This window comes from Astatotilapia calliptera, chromosome 3 (genome assembly GCF_964374335.1).
Source record: "Astatotilapia calliptera chromosome 3, fAstCal68.1, whole genome shotgun sequence".
NCBI lineage: Eukaryota > Metazoa > Chordata > Actinopteri > Cichliformes > Cichlidae > Astatotilapia > Astatotilapia calliptera.
The window spans coordinates 21,671,330-21,691,158 of NC_137424.1; the positions used below are offsets into that span (position 1 = coordinate 21,671,330).

At 39.2% G+C, this 19,829-nt stretch overlaps 2 protein-coding genes across 4 annotated transcripts; one reads left to right on the forward strand and one right to left on the reverse strand.

The window, feature by feature from the left end:
* Positions 1 to 1,080: 1,080 nt before the first annotated feature.
* On the reverse strand, positions 1,081 to 8,287 carry cd68 (CD68 molecule). 3 transcript variants are annotated; one of them, XM_080299750.1, is made up of 7 exons: positions 8,122 to 8,287; positions 7,016 to 7,191; positions 6,740 to 6,976; positions 6,147 to 6,260; positions 4,416 to 4,485; positions 3,959 to 4,126; positions 1,081 to 2,862 (listed from the first exon to the last, which is right to left on the reverse strand). In XM_080299750.1, exons 1-7 carry the CDS (start codon positions 8,168 to 8,170, stop codon positions 2,723 to 2,725), a joined length of 954 nt encoding a protein of 317 aa, XP_080155876.1. In that variant the 5' UTR covers positions 8,171 to 8,287; the 3' UTR covers positions 1,081 to 2,722. The 3 variants fall into 3 exon arrangements, with proteins under 3 accessions (XP_080155876.1, XP_080155877.1, XP_026006652.2); XM_080299751.1 differs by having other exon boundaries at positions 6,740 to 6,915; positions 6,958 to 7,191; XM_026150867.2 differs by having other exon boundaries at positions 6,740 to 7,191.
* A 5,415-nt stretch (positions 8,288 to 13,702) lies between these two features.
* On the forward strand, positions 13,703 to 19,767 carry ing2 (inhibitor of growth family, member 2). Its single transcript, XM_026158818.2, has 2 exons — positions 13,703 to 14,016; positions 18,583 to 19,767. The coding sequence occupies exons 1-2, from the start codon at positions 13,872 to 13,874 to the stop codon at positions 19,278 to 19,280; spliced, it is 843 nt and encodes a 280-aa protein (XP_026014603.1). The 5' UTR covers positions 13,703 to 13,871; the 3' UTR covers positions 19,281 to 19,767.
* Positions 19,768 to 19,829: the final 62 nt, after the last annotated feature.

Here is a 19,829-nt window from a genome sequence, read left to right on the forward strand (position 1 = left end):
TTTTTTGGGGGTTTTTTTTGGCAGAGTTTAAATATCCTCTATGAATACGGTAAAAAAAATAAAAAAAATCTTGTTGACATTAAAAAATGTCATTTTTTAAGGACAGCAGACATTACAACAAATATGACAATAATTCTGTAAACATATTTTAAATTGCTAAAAAGTACTCGATTGCTTATAATGTAGGTATAATAACACAGAGTCATGAAGATACTTGAAAAAGAGGTAATTTTCACATTTTACACAGTATAGAATAGAATAAACCTTTATTTTCCCACGGATGAGAAATTTGGGTGTTACACAGCTCTTATAGCAAGGAGAATATAGAATATAAAAGGGAGACACAAAGTGTTCCTATATACATAAGCAACTGAAGTTCGTATATACATGTAACAATGTACAGAAATATGTATGGAAAAATTGCACAGAGCTATGTATAAAATGTACAGTGAGCAAACAAGCTGATAAGATGACCATATAACCTCTTTGTAAACCCTGTTCACTTTAGTCTATTTACCAATATAAGTAAAGACATTACATATAATAAAAACACATGTAAACACTGGAAATCACTTTTTGGCAGACAATCGGTTTTTGGCACGAGCTGCTGTATCCTCTTGGGGGCGGACCATGACGATGTCCTCCGAGTACAAGTGCAGTTTTCCCACAGTGTTTTGATCATGACACGTATTTAGCGCTGCTATGTTTGCTTTTTTTTTTTTTAGTTATACCTGACTACCTGACCGAAAATAATACAAAGACAACATAAGAAAGCTAAAGTTTGTCATTCTCGCTTATTATGATCTCAGCTACTCTGTTTTTGGTTTTCCGATGCTCTTTCTCTCTGCTGTTTCCAACACTAATCTCTAAGCTGTTGTTTTTTTTTTTTTGTCTTTTTGTTGTTGTTTTTTTTTTTTGGGGGGGGGGGGGGGCTTTTGTAGATATGATTTTTCTACAAAGAGTATTAGGAAAATATTTTTTTGAGGGGAAAAAGAAGTATGTGGAGAATGCAGTTCTTCCACGACTGCCACGGCTCCTATGCCCTCTACAGTTTTGTGATACCATCAGCACAGACACATATTTAGAAATAATATAATCATTTTTATTGGAAAAGGGCGTAAAAACAAGGTACAAAGTGCTCACATGCTGTGCACAACAGTAAAGTCTAACTTTTCTGCTGATGTCTTCATTTCACAGCCTCTGCCTGCCCTGACAGTAAGAGTGGAGCTGCCAGTCACTGACACAGTTATAACATCACAACATCCCTTTTTTATTACATCAACAAAAGCACACGAATAATCATTTAAAGTATTACTGAAGAGTTGGTTCACACGAATACATTTGACACCAGGAGAGAAACTCCTTTGTTGGTACAGTATGGTGTTACGGTGGCACGCAGAAGGTTTTGGTTGCATTTGTTCAATTCTTGAGACATCTCTCTGAGCTTTTTACTTCCCCGCTTCAAACCTACAGAGAAATTTAGCTTGTGCATTTCAAAAGTTAAATGTAATAGCACTGACATTCCTATTGCTTTCTTCCTTTTTAAAAAACTTCAAACATACATAGATTGAGTGGGTTCAGATGTCCTCTCACTTCTCTGTGTTACAGGAATTTTAAACAAAACAATCTGCTGTTCAACATTTATACGCTCTAAAATTTAAATGGAGTGTCATTTACATATTTCTCTACTCTTACTGGCCACTTCAGAATAAGCTGCAATAAACCATACATTTGTTCTTTATCTGACATCCAAATTAGAAACACAAATGAACCCAAAATGCAAATGAACAGCTTACTTTAAGTTACTGTTGTTTAAACTGCATAGTTCCCTACTGCCAATTAGTATTTCCCTTGTGTCATTGTTGTTTATTCGGCATAAACACCAAATAAAACGTGCATGAGCCATTAAAAATCTTATCAGGATTAGACTAAAGTCATTAATGACCAACATGGAGGCTCCATTCCACTACAGTTTGACAAAGGCAAAGAAAGTAGGCTGAGACAATGATCAGTGCAATAACTGATGATCCCTTCAGCTGATGATAGCTAATGATCCAAACACAGTATACCATCACCTCCCTTTTTATGAAAAAAAATTAAGAGCATACGAGATGCGATTAAAAAAAACAAACATTTAATACAACATCCTGTAACAGTTAAAAAAAAAAAATCAGTAATGCTTTTAAAAATAGGCTGCTTCTAATTTTAAAAGAAAAGATGATTAAAAATGACTTTTACCTCACAACTCTTGAGTTAAGTGATAGCAACAGTTGGATTATGACTCATAACGGGGGGCCGCTGTTGTCAATAATGAACAATACAACTCTGTGATCCAAACACTGCTTATGTACCATAGTGACACAAATAAACATCCTAGCAACTGGCATTAAATGACAAAGTAAGCGCTCGACTTGTCATACTGGCGTTTCAAAACCTGACTGTATGGAGTGTAGAGTGTGTGGCTGTGACAATAAAATGAAAACCAGTATGCTTTTGTTATTCAAACTGATCTACATTTAACTCGTTTAAAACAAAATTTAAAAAACTTTATATTCTCAAATTGTACAATCAAGCTGTTTAAAGTAGTACATACCTCTGAATGAAAACTGTAACTAACCATCAACCAGTTAAATTAGGAGACAAAGACAGAAATGACAGGTTTCAGTAATCATCCACTTAAGAAGGTCTTAGTGACTGCTTATCCCTTTCTGGCCAATCCCCCTCACAGGGATTGGTAGCCATCGGTCCTCCTCTTGCGGCTCACCAGATAGGCCACTACCACCACCACGATGAGCACCAGCAGTGCCACTCCCACTCCAATGGCAATCTTGTAACTACGCTGGTCCGCAGGACAGTAGTCACCTGGAAAACACACACACACACACACACACACACACACACACACTCCCATTTAAACAACATATCACTTTTTTAAGTGACCAGTTTTCTAAGAACTGATAAAATGTCAAATGTCACTTTTGGAAGATTGTGGATGTGTGTAACAGAGTTCAGACAAACTGTCTGTTCAGGCTAAATTTTATTCTTCAATCCAACAAATGACAAAGATAATGGAGCATGAATGCGTTCCATGAAACGTAACTATTCTATGAAATCTGCTTAGGACTGTAGTTAAACCTGTTCTTCCTGAGCTGCATTCCAGAGCAGTCGACTGTCAAGCTGTCACGCAGCTGCTTTAGTTTCCACTGTTGGAAACTCTAATGATGAAAAGCCACTCACGAGGAAGTATCCGATTTTTTAAATTTCAACCGCGTGTGTTGTGCATTACATGTTTTTAAGGACTATTACTGATGCAGCAATGAATAATCACTGCTTCCTTGCTTTGGCTTCAGGACCTTGGTTTTTAACTTTATACACATTTTTGTATGCTGATCATATTACATCATTTGCTAAAATATTGTTTGGAGAATATTATTCAAATAGGATGTGTAAAATTTAAATCCCCATGAAAGATAAAGTGTTTTAAGTCTGAAAGTTACGCATTGCTGTAAGAAATAAAGTCATTCCAAACCTGAGAATAAGAGACTACAACTTTTTGACTTGGAATGGAAAACATTTAGACTAGAGTACTTCCAAACCTAGCTCGATGGACATTTCCTGCTTCCATTATTGTAAATGTACTGGTTCTTATATAGCGCTTTTCTACTCTATCAGAGAACTTTATACAACTTGCTTCATTCACACTAGCACTTTCTATGCTTTTTATACATAAGTGCTTACTATCTAACATACACACATTCCAATGTATAGAAAGCAACTTGGGGTTAGCATCTTGCCCAAGGATGCAGACTGGAGCAGCCAGGGATCAAACCACCAACCTCCTGTTTAGTAGCTAAGCAGCTGTACCTCCTGCGCTACAGCCATCCCAATACTGGCTCTAACAATGTTTTTAAGACTGAGGATGGTTTAATGATTAGTTGTTCTTCACAGGGACACTTACGATCGCCAAAGTTGTTCTTGGTCAGATTGAAGGCTTGCGTTCTGTCAGAATTTACATCCAGGGACAGGTCGTTGCCCATGTAAATAGAATCAGCGCTGCAGGAGTAGGAGTGTCCAATCTGTGCAGGGAACAGATGGACTGACTTGTTGTTGGCATTGTAAGTTGTACCTGCAAGTGTGAAATAGAAAGACAATTTTTACAGACCGATAATCAAGTATCGCGACAATCGAGTTAAACAATATTACACTGAAAGTAGTAGCATGACATGCTTAACAGTAACTCCACAGGTCTTGTCTGTATATTGTTGAGCAGGCACACAAACAAGGAAACAGCAGCTTGTGTTTTTTCTGTGTTTACCATCCATGTGCAACACTTACCTGTAGCTAAAGTATCAGGGGACATCCAGTGAGTCCAAACTCTCATCAGTGAAAATGTTACGAAATAAACATTGACTTACCGTTTGTGGTTAAAGGGTAGTTCAAGCTGAAAGACACGGCATCAACGTAGACGGTGTTATTAGGAACACTCTGAGGAATTATAACAAACAGGGAACCTTTTACAATGTAACACTGTGTCCAAATGTGACATTTTGGTTTTCGTTTTACTGAATCCACTGAACATTTTTCTGGGTCAGAGAGTTTCTGTGCTCATTTACAACAGATAAACAGGTTTCAGCACGTACACATGCTGCTAGCATTTGAATTTGAAGTGTGAAACAGGAAACAGCTCATCCGACCAGTTTGACAACGTATTACTGTTTTCCTCTTAACCCCGGACACATGCTTGAGACCAGCCTACATAACAAAGCAATCTACTATTCCTGGCTGTCGTGTCTGAGCTTTTCTATTTAAAATCTGGTTAGCCAGGATAACCACTACAATCTAATATTTAATATGATAGCACTATATTAAAGTATATTATATTACTACCGCAGTAGATACTCCATTACAGAACAGACTACAGAATTAAAAAAAAAAAACCCTCACTTTAAAAAAAAGAAAGAAAATGAAAGTAACCCAGAGTCCCAGAAGCTTTGGTCAGCTTTGACTCTGAAAACTGAAAGCTGATTTTCAGCAGTGTGTCTTTCTTTATTGTGATATTATTGAGACCAGTTCACAAGTGGGGCTTTTATTAAAAGCTGTTGGATCTTTTTATGCTTACAGTAAAGTTGCCACCAGGAGCAGCATGCACTTCTACTAAGCTAACATTTATATTGGAGGCAAACTAATTACAAATGTTTCCTTCTATCTTTATTTTTTTCTGGCTATGAATCCATATTGCATCTTTGAAAATGATAACTGATGCACGCTCAATCCTCCAACAAAGGAAATCCCAGACAGTTCATTCTTTCGTGTGCCCACACTGTATGGGAGTTGTGGAAGCACAATCAAAGAGACAGGGGAAGTCACTTGGATGAGTGCGAAATATCTTGAAACATTTCTCTCGCTGGAAACACAATGTTCAAGTGAACAGAACCAACTCTCTGGGATAATAAATTCAAATCGATTAATTTTTGTGCATAATAAATATGACATAAGGACAACCAGGCTGCAGTTGGTGGTATAATTACACCTCAGCTGTATATTTTATTTGACATAAACACTTTAAGTGTTCAGATAGACTATCACTTACAAAACCACAGAATGAATCACATGGATGCAGTAGGGCGAAGCCGCCTGATGTAGTTTCCCTATGGGCTACTTCTCTTTTAACACTTCTGCAATTTATTTCGCTTGACTAGTATTTCCAGCTTACATAGATTTACTCGTCAAGGAAACTGTTAACACTCTGAAGTGCTAACCCTAATCCTACATCTTGGAAAAATGTGGAACAGACTTTTTTTTGGAAATGTGATTGTTTGACGTTAGAGTGATTATTTACTTTGTTTCCTGAAACTTAGAGCTCAGTTTAATAAAAACAGAAATTACACATTCTGATTGCCCATGGTTGAGACCAATAAGGTGTCTATCTGTTTATCTTATCCTAAGATTGCAAAGTTAGGGTTGTCATGACTTGGACGTCAGAGGTTGAATTGACGTTCTTGTCATAAATGTGCAGGATAGGGTAACTGTGGTAATTTCAGGTTAAGATGAATGATTGGCTGACCTCAGCACCTCTTTAACCACCTCATTTTGATCTTATAATGCTGTATATGTCACAGGCTTTGGGAAAAGAGTTCACCAAGTACCTTGGTGAAGCTGAAGTTAATGAAGCCCTCTTTAAAGGAAATCTTAAGGTTGGCGCTGTTTTCATTGCAACTTCCACTAGTACTGGTTAGATGTGGCTGAACAATGAAGATTGCCTGGGAATAAACAGAGAAGAACAAATGGTAAATGGCCTGTATTTATATAGCGCTTTACTAGTCCCTAAGGACCCCAAAGCGCTTTACACAACCAGTCATCCACCCATTCACACACACATTCACACACAAGACAATTCGTTTAAGATAACAAGGCAGCAGCAGACTTTCTTTAAAGAAACTCTAGTTCATGGGTCATGTAAGTTACCCGATTGTCTTGTTACACAAACACTGGCAATATTTAACCATTTACAGTAACAAAATGAGGAAATTAAACTTGCATGATAGCAAATTCTCTCTTCCTGAAGACTGCTGACAACTGAATCACTGAAAGCTGAGTCACATCCTCGTGCTGGACTCATTAGGATGTATTGCTAATAGAATATCTATATGCTATGTTAAGACTAATTTACATGCCACAAAACAAAAAAACAAACCAAAAGAAAACAAAAAAGCTAGACAGTTGATATTAAGAAACCTACATTTGTTGATACTTTTCGGATCTGCAGCGCCATCTGAGCCCTCAGGCAGGTCTCACTTTTATTTTTTGTGATATTGTAGTATCCTACGGTCAAGCCAGCGGAGGGTCTAGGTGTGGGCGTTGGTGAAGCCGTGGTAGTGGTGTTTGGAGGCTTGGTGGTGGTGGTTGGAGCCTTGGTGGTGGTGGTGGTGGTTGGAGCCTTGGTGGTGGTTGGAGCCTTGGTGGTGGTGGTTGGATGCTTGGTGGTGGTGGTTGGATGCTTGGTGGTGGTTGGAGCCTTGGTGGTGGTGGTTGGATGCTTGGTGGTGGTGGTTGGATGCTTGGTGGTGGTGGTTGGATGCTTGGTGGTGGGTTTTGGATGCTTGGTGGTGGGTTTTGGACTGTCAAATTGACTTGCAGGGGCGACAGTTGCTGAAGGTTTGGATTTGTTTGTGTCTCCAGCCAATGACAGCGCTTGTGGGACAAAGAAACAAAGAATCCTTTTCAGCATTCATACTAATTCCAGACTAAATGAACTCTTACTTTACTGTTGCTGTATTAGCTGACTTTTAGTTACTTTGGGCTTCGCTAAGAAAACACAAACTTTCTTATTGCTTACATTTTTGCTTAAATAAGTTATTTATTCACACGGTAGTTTTATCATTACATTTAATGATATTAAATGAAATGAAGGTCCAATGTGCTTTCATTACCAGCTGCTCAAACTACTGTTTGATGGGATCAAACAGTAGTTTGAGTAGAGTACAGCGGGATTACTCAAAGCTTCTATGATGGAAATGTGTGTGTATGTCTTTTCCCTTTCTGCTCTCTATTATTAGTCTGTATATCACTTTGGTCAACCTGAGTTGTTTTTAAATGTGCTTATAAATAAATTGACAAGATATCAGTATAAACAGTCTCTGCACATTAAACAAAATAATTTCATTACAAATCAAGCAATCGATTTTCTTGACTGATCAATTAATCAATAAAATACGAATAGTGAAGTTATAAACTTTAAGGTAGGTTTAAGGTTTGTATTCGGTTGCGGAAATCATGTTCTAAAAACAACAGCTGTCATCTGTCAGCAGACATGTGACTCGGTCTTGCAACAATATCGAAAGACAAATTTCTGTCTCGCCCACAATCTAGGAAGTCCCTGTGAAGTAGAGTTTCACATACATTGTATTTCATGACAAACTCCGTGGGTAAGCACACACAGACAAAGCCCCATTTTGAGCCTTTTTGTTTATATATTATATAACACAGTATCTTTGTAGACTCTAAACACTTACTGTGGCACTTGAGCACAAAAATAACAGCGAGATCTGACGTGAGTTACGCCTTTCTTTTTCATATATGGATCTCGTTTATTTTAATATTAGTATTGTTTAGGGGTCTTACCTGAAAGCGCACAGCACGCGATAAAGACAAAAACAGCAGTCCTCAGCATGATGGCAAGTGCAGAGCAGTGGGGAACCAGGAGCTTTGGAGCAATGCTGTCGCGCCTCCACCTATAAATACCTCACTTTTCAAGCAGCAGGAAGTCCATGCTTAAAAAAATAAAAGCATCCGTATCCGCAGTCAGCGCTGAAAATGTACTATTATGAGTAACAGCTTCTCATTCAGTAATTTTTTTTTCCCGAAATAGGGCAAGCTGCCCTTGCAGTACTATAGTGCAAACCCCAACAATTAGACAGTCCTTGAGCGACGGTGGTGAGGAAGGACTTTCTTCTTATTTTTTTTTTTTTAGGACGAGACCACCAACAGAACCAGCCTCGTAAACAACGTGAAATTAAGGAATTACAAAATCCATTCTAGTAGTATACAAATAATAATAGTTTTTTCTACAGGCACTTTACTTTAAAGTTACGTTTAAAATGTGCAAAGTATCACTATGCTTCCCACTTCAAATTGATGTTTTGATAAATTATTAAATAGTATTCCGTTCTATATAATGAAATGTGTTTTGTTTAAAATGTAAGTTTTAGAGTGTGATCATGCGTGGAATTAATATTGTAGATGAATTTAAGTTTAAGAAGAGGTAGACAGAGAAATTAGTTAATTTTTTTTGGCCTCTCCTGAAGGCCAAGAACAAATTTAATTTCCCAAGTGGACCGTTACGGCTTTTAGCTATACTGGTCCACTTGATAGTTATAGTCTACTGGATTTTTATTAGGATTTTTTTTTTATTGTCGGTTATTACAGTCAGAACTGACAGAAATTTTGTGAAGAGAGAGAGAGAGAGAGAAAGCGAGAAGACACTGAAAATCTGCTTCATCGCCTGCTAACACCCCCCCCCCCCCCCCAAAAAAAAAAACAAAAAAACACATTAGGGAAACCACAGCAACAACCACCATATGCAAAAGTAACAGTAACTCATGAATATAAAATTTTTATGAGCAACACACAGTATTAATAATGATATGTTTAGAGGCAGCAGCCAACCAATATAGCTGCATTTTACCACAGCCAGGAACGGGGATTTGACTTGTTCTGCAAGGAAACGTGAAGTATGAATTTTATTTTGAAAGCATCAACAGACAGAATAATTACGAAGATTTAAAACTTCAGAAATGAGCAACAGCAAGGAAACGAAACCAACAAGACTGCTAGCAGGAGGGAACCCACAGTCTCAGCGCTAACAGAAAGGTCGATGAGTAAAACAAAACTCCAGATTTCTGTCTGACACTCACAAACACTCTCTTAAACGGCTGCTAGCAGTTCGCTTTGATCTGATCGGAGCGTCATTATCAGTAGTTACAATTGGCACGTTAGTAGGAGGGTAATGCTGCAAGTCAACATGCAGGTTGTAGGCTAGTACAATTATTATTACTGCTAGTAGAAACTAATACTATAAACAGCATAACTGCAAGTATTTTAGCCTTAGTAATAGCAGTAGCTATAGCGATAGGACTTTATATTAGTGGTAAAAAAAAAAAAGTGTTGTTATGATACTGACGGATTATTAATACAAAGCAGTAAGAATTAAGGTTGCCATAATTAAGCTAACATAACTTAAATCTAATGACAGTGCAGTAGTTATGAGCAGTGATGGTACAGAAGGTTCTAGTATTAACTATATAATCAAAGTTCAATACACACTCCAGGTCAAAAACAGAGAGAACAAACACAAATAATGACATGCTACGGCACATATACTTAACACAAACATGGCTTTAAAAGAATATAAGTATAAATACTGTGTCCTACAGAGTGAAAGGTGCACTTAGTGTAAATATAAATGGTTAACTTTCTGACTGTTAGCATAAATAGACAGAACATGTCATGTGACACGAAAACAGGAAATAAGGTGGTTCCCAGAAACACACAAGCAGGTGACACTGCCAGTCATCCTCGTGACGCTTCAGGATTGCATTGAATGCACCCAAACATGTTAGTTTTTCTTTTTACATTTACAATCAGTGAAGTTACAGGTAACTGCACAAAAACCTCACTGAGGTTAAGATAGTGAAATAACTCAAGTATAAGCTGGCATGGCTTAACTATAAGTTCTGCATGTTCTGTGCATCATCAAACATACATTTTCTAGACAATAAAAATCCAACAAAAAATCAAACAAACCAGCTGCATTGTAGGAAGTAGAGGCGTGTTAATCCCCAAGGCAGGACACACACGCATGAATGTCAGACTGCAATACTCTTGCTAGTGCAGAAGATTAGGGAAAAGTCATTGAAATGATAAAAGTAGGAACATTTGCATACTGATAGATTTTTCTTTTCTCTTTAATTTAAAAACTGGACAAACATAATCTGCCCAAAACTGTGCCTGCCGTGTTGTTATTAAAAATGACTGCCATACAAAATAAAAGATTATATTTGCAATATTTTGAAAGACACAGACATTCAAGTAACCGTTGACAAAACGTATATGTGTTCACCAGTGCCACCTTATGATGAGTTGGTGCTCCTCCCTCAGCAGAGAAGGCTGCAATTAACAAGGGGTACCCTGTTGTGTTTTCTGATTTTTAAAGAAATCCTGATTTTCTCCAGATTTAATTCATGTATGTTAGTAATCACAGCTACTACATCATTGGTACCTTTTTAACGGATCAAGACTTTCTTGTGGCCATTTTTTAAACAATAGATGTGAGATAGGCCTCATGTTAGTTTCTTTATGACCCGCAGTTGTTTGCACTTTTAGACCTGTGGTGAGCGTACAATGTTCACTACAAAGATAGCCTCGATGGGTGATGGCCAGACGGTTTTAAAGACAACTGTTTTCAACGCTCAGTGTTTCATATACAACCCTTATTATTGCAGGGTCTTTACCCAAAAGCCTCTGTTGTGGTGTTTTGATGCTATATTAATAAAACTGAATAAACAAAAATTGAAATTGAACCCAATTGCAAAAAACTTGGGATGCTGTGAAAATTGTGAATTCAATTTAATTTTATTTATATAAAACAAAAGTTGCTTAAATGCACTTTATATTTTAAGATAAAGGCCCTAAAATAATGCAGTGAAAACCCAACAATTAGATGACCCTTGGTGACAATGGGAAGAAAAATCTCCCTTTTAACAGGAAGTAACCGCAGCAGAACCAGGCTGAGAGACAATTCAAAATATTAACTCCTTTTGAATTTGAGCAACACGTCTAAAAAAACAGGAGGAACATTTTAACTAGATTCACTGGCAACAGGTAGTAATATGATGAGATGCCAAATAACATGTTAGAGAAGAAAACCCTTTAAACAAAAACATACTTCACATTTTTAGTACATCTGGGTATTTAACTTTAAAACAGTACCACAGTACCTAACGATGGAATATAAACTCCTTCCTCTTTGAGGCTAACAAAATCTTTTATCAGTTATTCTAATGCAGCACTCTTCCCCCTTTTTGTTATATCATCAGCCTTGAAGAGAATGGCATGATAGATTTCCACAATATATTTTAGTAATCTTTTTTTTTAAGACTTTTAATGGTTTTAGTCTTGGCAATTTATCAGAACAGATTTTCTATTTTATGAGCTGGTTAGAACGCTTCCTGAAGATCCAAGGACACAATTTAAAGATTTGTCTTGATGCATGCTCAATCATCCACGTAAGGAAATCCCAAAAAGGTGATTCTGTTTATCTGGAAAAAGTGTTTTCAGTGGGAGAAACATTTTATAACTCATTCAGTCTCAGCTGACTGCAGGTTTCCCCAACTTTATAAAGAGTATATTTGCATAATGACTGAAACTACAAGCACTAGCAAAGCAAAAGGCTGTGAGGGCAGTTTCTTGATCATTAATATGTAAATTGTCATGATCAGTGGTGAAACACTAATCACCAATGATCATTGATTGACCATTGATCGGTGGCCATGAGTCCCATTCACAGAGAGTTGGGGAATGGCTGCAATCACAGCATTATAAGATGGTAAGATGATAACCCTTAGGCCCCCTCCTTGATTCAGAGATGGTCTTTCCCTTTTCACGTAAATGTAAAAGTTTTTGTCAGGGTGAGATGAAGTAGGACCCAAAATTGCACATGCAGAGGGAAAAGGAGGTTTAACTAAAGGCGAGCGCTTTAATGAGCTGAGAAGTAAACTTGACATAAGAAGAAATACAAAACAAAACAGGAAACTAAATAAAAGCTGATTATAGCAACTCAGGTATGGATGCAGAGACAGACAGAGCTTGACATAGACAGACATGATTGGGGATGCTGGGAAGGAGGAGCGGGATTTTGAATTCAATTCTGAATTTCACAGAGAGCCAATGAAGCCAATACAGGAGAAATCTGCTCTCTTTTCTCGTCCCTGTCAGTACATTTTGGATTAACTGAAGGCTTTTCAGGGAGTTTTTAGGACTTTCTGATAATAATGAATTACAGTAGTCCAGCCTGGAAGGAATAAATGCATGAACTTGTTTTTCAGCGTCACTCTGAGACAGGATATTTGTATGCTGCGCTACATATTTGTTTAATATGTGCATTGAAGGACATGCCCTGGTCAAAAATGACTCGAAGATTCCTCACAGCACTACTGGAGGCCAAGGTAATGCCATCCGGAGGAAGTATCTGGTTAGATACCATATTTCTAAGAATTTTAGCAACAAGTAGTTTTATTTGAATTTAGAAGCAGAAAGTTAGCGGCCATCCAGGTCTTTATGTCTCTAAGACATTCCTGCAGTTTAACTAATTGCTGTGTTATCTGGCTTCACGGATAGATAGTGTGTCACCTGCATAGCAGTAAAAATGTATGCTATGCCTTCTGATGATACTGCTTAAGGGAAGCATGTAAAATGTAAACAGAACTGATTCATCTGAACCCTGTGAAACACCATAATTGACCTTAGTGTGTGAAGAGGACTCTCCATTTACATGAACAAATTGGAGTCTATTAGATAGATATGATACATGATGGTTTAACTACTGCTAGACTGAAAGCCTGTGGTGCATAGCCGATTAATTGAGATAGGTTGGTCATATTTAAGATTGACACATTAATTAATGGTACGACTTTTTTGAGGTGTTCTTGTAGAAATGGGGTCAAAAAAATGGTTTGGATGAAGTAGAAAGATCACTTGGAGAAAAAGACTATGGGAAGTCCTCTCAAACATACATTATTTTGTGGCTTTATGGCAAACATTCCAACTCAAAATGTAATCTAATATTTTGAGATTTTTCACATTTGAATGAACTAAAAGCCATGGTAATGAAAATAAAACAAAATAGCCTTGAAACCTATATTTAAAATAAGAAAATTAACCTTTTTAAATTATGAAAAAAAAGCTTTCATGATATTGTTTTTTTAACACTAGTGTATTTGAAATTCCGTCAAAACACACTTGTCTGTATTAGCGTCACATTGGGACACAGATGGTGAACTAAACCTTTAACTGAAACATTAGGTCAAATTTGGGCTCTGCCTGAACTACTGCTTTTCCCGGGAAAATATTATGATAATGAGGTCACTCTAAACCAATCCCAATACTGCAACCCCAAACGGACACGCCTTCAGCGGCGATAAACGAGAGAAGCGTTACAAAACCATAAAGGGAAAATACTCCCGCATGCGCAGTGGCTTTAGTGTTGTTTGAAGTGAACTGCCTTAGAAGCTGTAAAGTCGCCAAGCATTTGGTTTTAGCAATATATTTCCCTGTTTTTTTCACAGCACTTTTTGCCTCTATGCATCTTAGAGACGATGTTAGGCCACCATTTCCCAAATGCCGACAAGTCGCAACAACTGGTCAACTATGTGGAGGATTATCTGGAATGTGTGGAGTCGCTGCCCCTGGACATACAAAGAAATGTTTCTCTGCTTCGAGAAATTGATGCAAAGTATCAAGGTACTGTGCTTTCCTGTTTCCTTGTCCCACGCGCGAATCGCTTTGTAAGGCTTTAAGGGCAGTGTCGCGTGCTGTGCTGAAATGGTGGAGAACGCACGAGCCCCGGGTTCCCATTATGCAGAAAGCTTCATGTCCGTGATCGTTCTTACTTCCCGGAACTGAGATGTGGATACTCGTACTGACGCGCAAAGTGTTTTAAAAAATGAGGTGGACATCCGTCAGCTAGCATAGCTCTGACATACTCCCTCTGCACCAAACTGCAGGGCAGAATGATTACACTTGATATCGGAAAACATGTACAGTATGACGTGATACACGAGCATTGTTTTAATAAAAGGAGTGTGGTGTCCCGCGGCAAAATCGGCCTAACATATTCCAAAAACTAGGACCTTATCTGTATAAAATCAACTTTTGAACAAGAGCAGTGTGTGTCCCCGCACGGTGTTTTCGCTGAGTACTCTTTGCGTGTGGAAACTACGCCTAAACTTGAGGATTTCTCCGCTTTTAACGAAGTCTGTTTGTGTCACTAGATGCTGAAGTGAAATCTTAGAATAAAGACGTGCAGGAGATCAATAAGTGCGGTCATCTGTTTGTGAAGCCTGTTTGACGGCCGAGGTTAACGTCGCAAGCAGCTTGCATCGCTTTAATAGATATGAGCTGATCAGGTTCTCCCCAACAAAGAGTCGCTTTAGCTCATTTTCGCCTTGTCAGTGAGGTGTGTTTGGTTATGAAGTCCTTGATGGAGGCCTGGAGCAGGCGTTAACAAAAGCCTTCGGTACCGGAAAGCCTTTGCTTTGTTGCCTCGTGTTGACACAGAATAAGCAGCAAGTCCCTGACACTTCGGGCTGAGCGCGAATGATTATTTCATTTTTATATTCAGCAATATTCAGTGTTTATGGGCTGCTAATGCACATTCTCCGCGCGCCGCTCCGCTCTATTAAGTGTGAACTGCAGAGCTGCAGGACAGCTGCTACTCGAGCTATCCCTCTCGCAGCAACTGACTGTCGTCATTTCCTGTACGCGGGACCACACTAGGATTCAGCCCTCGCCCATGCTCCTGCTGTTTAGGTCCAACTCCAGTTTCACTTTAAGTAAAGAAGAGCCTGGTGCTGGAAGGTGATTTTGCAGTAATTTTACGCTGGGTGTCCCTAAAGTGCGGTCTGCGTATAAAGCCAGCTAGCTGGCAGTTAGTCACCTGTGTGCATTTCCAAAACCCCGATGTCCTGGTAACCTATTTGTAGGTTTCCCATCCCTATGTGTCAGTTACCAACATCACGTGCTTCTGCTGTATTGCCAAACAGGTAATATTAGTTTACCTGGACGCCGTTCACTTGGTTGCCTGTCATTACTGAAGCTGGTCTAATGTCCCTGAGACAAGTCAAATGTTGTTGCTCGCTTTGCATACGTTCCTTAAAGTTGGAGCTGATATAGTTTAAACCACAAACCCACTTCAGCTACTTGGATTACTTTTGTCATGCAATGTTTAAGTGCCAGATGGAATTTTGTAAAACTAATTTGTTTTTTGGGTTACTCAAACAGTGACCACTGACATTATTTCAGTGTCATTGTCTAGTATACGTCCAATTCTTTGGATGCTGTGATATCGAGCCATGTTAGCTTTGATGTTGAGGGAGCCTTGTTGTTTTTGTCTTTGGGCAAGTGAATTCCCAATAATGAGGTACATTGACCACTAAAAACTCATAAATACATTGTCCATTGTTCAAAGAGCATTTGATCCACTTGACATTTAAAAACATATTTAACCACTACCATAACCCTTCCCGTTAGGGGTGGGCGATATAAACGATATAAATTTGGCCAACAATAGAGATCTTGAAGCTCTACCGCGATCGCGCATGATGATGATGTCATCAAGCTGTGCCTGTTTGAAAGCATCGACCAAATGCTTTCAACTGGTGATTAGGGTGGTTTGTCCCTAACCACCAGAATCCCTCACGTTAACTTTTATCGAGTGGAAAAAAAGTTGGCGTTCATCCTCCAGCTTCACTGTGCTAATGTTATGCTAACATAGCTGTGTCGCTAGCAATCACGTAGCACAACATTATATACCCTGTAGTCCAACTTCAGTAACCCTGCAAACGCCACTGCTGTTTAGTTTTCTGTCTCCATCCATCCATTCGCTTCCGCTTATCCTTTTCAGGGTCGCGGGGGCGCTGGAGCCTATCCCAGCTGTCATGGGGCGAAAGGCAGGGTACACCCTGGACAGGTCGCCAGTCTGTCGCAGGGCTAACACATAGGGACAGACAACCATTTGCACTCTCATTCACTTGCACATTCACACCTAGTGGCAATTTGGATTATCCAATTAACCTATCCCCACAAGCAATAGTTTTCTGTCTTCATTTATATTGGAAGTGGTAGCAGAGCTGTACGTTTGAATTAGTTTCAAAAATCTCAGTCAGAACATGGTATGTCATGTTTAGATGGAAACCAGCGAGCTATCTTCCTGTTAATTTCCAACTCCGTTAAATTTAATAAATTGTGCTTTCATGGATGTTAAACTAAATTGTTACACCTGGTAAAGCAGCAACGCTGATGATTTTATTAAAGATGAAGTGTTCGTTTGACTTTGGGACCTGAAGCGGAAAGAGTTTTGGACCCAGATTACTCCGTGAAGCTCCTCACTACGGCAGCCGTAATGCTCTGACAATCAATCAAGCAGTGCAGCTTACCAAAGTTGTGCTAAAACATTTTAACAGATTTCTGCACGCCAAAATCGATTCGAGGTCAGTAAGCATAACCAGAATTCATACATAAGGCACACTCTCGACTTTTGAGAAAATTAAAGGATTTTAAGTGTGCCTTATAGTGTGGAAAATATGTTATACAGAAGAAAAGAATATATCACGATATACAGGAAGTGCAGAATTATTAGGCAAGTTGTATTTTTGAGGAATAATGTTATTATTGAATAACAACCATGTTCTCAATGAACCCAAAAAACTCATTAATATCAAAGCTGAATGTTTTTGGAAGTAGTTTTTAGTTTGTTTTTAGTTTTAGCTATTTTAGGGGGATATCTGTGTGTGCAGGTGACAATTACTGTGCATAATTATTAGGCAACTTAACAAAAAACAAATATATACCCATTTCAATTATTTATTTTTACCAGTGAAAGCAATATAAATCTGTTCAGAGAGGTGTATTGTTTTCCCGCCTTGTAAATCTCACATTTGATGATGGACCACAGGTTCTCAATGGGGTTCAGATCAGGTGAACAAGGAGGCCATGTCATTAGTTTTTCTTCTTTTATACCCTTTCTTGCCAGTCACGCTGTGGAGTACTTGGACGCGTGTGATGGAGCATTGTCCTGCATGAAAATCATGTTTTTCTTGAAGGATGCAGACTTCTTCCTGTACCACTGCTTGAAGAAGGTGTCTTCCAGGAACTGGCAGTAGGACTGGGAGTTGAGCTTGACTCCATCCTCAACCCGAAAAGGCCCCACAAGCTCATCTTTGATGATACCAGCCCAAACCAGTACTCCACCTCCACCTTGTTGGCGTCTGAGTCGGACTGGAGCTCTCTGCCCTTTACCAATCCAGCCACGGGCCCATCCATCTGGCCCATCAAGACTCACTCTCATTTCATCAGTCCATAAAACCTTAGAAAAACCAGTCTTGAGATATTTCTTGGCCCAGTCTTGACGTTTCAGCTTGTGTGTCTTGTTCAGTGGTGGTCGTCTTTCAGCCTTTCTTACCTTGGCCATGTCTCTGAGTATTGCACACCTTGTGCTTTTGGGCACTCCAGTGGTGGCAAGTGGCATCTTGGCAGCTGCACGCTTGACTTTTCTCAGTTCATGGGCAGTTATTTTGCGCCTTGGTTTTTCCACACGCTTCTTGCGACTCTGTTGACTATTTTGAATGAAACGCTTGATTGTTCGCTGATCACGCTTCAGAAGCTTTGCAATTTTGAGACTGCTGCATCCCTCTGCAAGATATCTCACTATTTTTGACTTTTCTGAGCCTGTCAAGTCCTTCTTTTGACCCATTTTGCCAAAGGAAAGGACGTTGCCTAATAATGCACACCTGATATAGGGTGTTGATGTCATTAGACCACACCCCTTCTCATTACAGAGATGCGCATCACCTAATATGCTTGATTGGTAGTAGGCTTTCGAGCCTATACAGCTTGGAGTAAGACAACATGCATGAAGAGGATGATGTGGACAAAATACTCATTTGCCTAATAATTCTGCACTCCCTGTATATCGTTACCACACATGCTTCAAATTATAACGTGATATGGATTTTAGGCCATATCGCCCGACCCTATTTCCTGTCTATATTCAAAATACAGCTGCAATTAAGGAATTGAAACACGGAAAAAAAAAACCTATCCTTCCTGAGTCTTATTCTGCTGAAGATTGTGTTGTTTTTAAAGGGAGCTTTTCCTTCCCACTGTTGCCAAGTGCTTGCTCATAGGGGGATTCCTCTCTTATTGTTTGAGGTGATTGTTGTTGTGTAAATAAAACTGAATTAAAAGTTGTTTTATTAATATTTTTTACATTTAAAACACCCATTAATTATTATGTCCTGTACTTTACAGATGTGCTGAATGAAGTGGATGATGTGTTTGAGAAATACAAAGGTGAGCAAGATGGAGCTCAGAGAAAACGTCTGCAGATCCAGCTACAGAGAGCGCTCATCATTAGCCAGGAGCTTGGTGATGAGAAGATCCATGTAGTGACCCAGATGACAGAACTGGTAGAGAACCGTTCCCGCCAAATGGACTCTCACTCCCTGTCCCTCCAGGAGCCCAGTGAGGCAGAGCGGCTCACTACAGAGAGGCGTTCCAGCATCCAAGAGTCCCCAGCCCCCGAACGCACCTCAACCCGCCGCCCACGACGTCAACGCAACAGCGAGAGCCGTGACTCCAGCCACCAGTCTGCCAATGGCTCTCTGGATGACCCTGTGGAAGAGCTGTCCCTCCCTCCACCCCGAGAGAAGAAGTCCAAGTCTGCAAAGAAAAAGAAACGTAAGGCTAAACAAGAGCGAGATGCCTCACCGGTCGACTTTGCCATTGATCCTAATGAGCCCACCTACTGTCTCTGTGAACAAGTGTCCTACGGTGAAATGATCGGCTGTGACAATGATCAGTGCCCCATTGAGTGGTTCCACTTCTCTTGTGTGGGGCTTACCTACAAGCCCAAAGGAAAGTGGTACTGCCCTAAATGCAGAGGGGACAACGAAAAGACCATGGATAAAAGCCTAGATAAGAACAGAAAAGACCGCAGGTCCAGGTAGTGACCTGTATCTGGAAAGCAGCCTGGCATCAATCCTGTCAGTCATATTTACAAGCACTTGTGATGCTATAAGAGGACAATCGAACACCATTGGCAACCAAATTTAATATTAATCAAGGACAAATTGGGATTTAACTTGGGCTGACACTTGTGCTCCAAGTCTGTAGGGTCACCAGCTACTTCAACAATCATCAGCTTGAACCAGTTTTCTTTTCTTTTCATGTACAACAATAAGCAACTGCATTTTTAACTCCTTTTTAACTCTGGACAAGGTCCACGTGTACATGGCAATTTTCTTTATTGTACTCAGTGACTGAAATCAGTGTCTACAGGAATGGCTTCTAGAGTATAACCTACATGTGTTTATAAGAGACTGATATTTAATGTAGGAGATGGCTGTTGACAGGACACTGGATGTCATTTGTTTTCACCAATTCACTAATGTGTACATTCCTTTTATAATCATTAAAACAACGTATAGTAATTCATTTAACATACTCTTGTCGTTTGTGAACAAATCAACAAAAATCTGACCAGAGTTAGTTTTGAT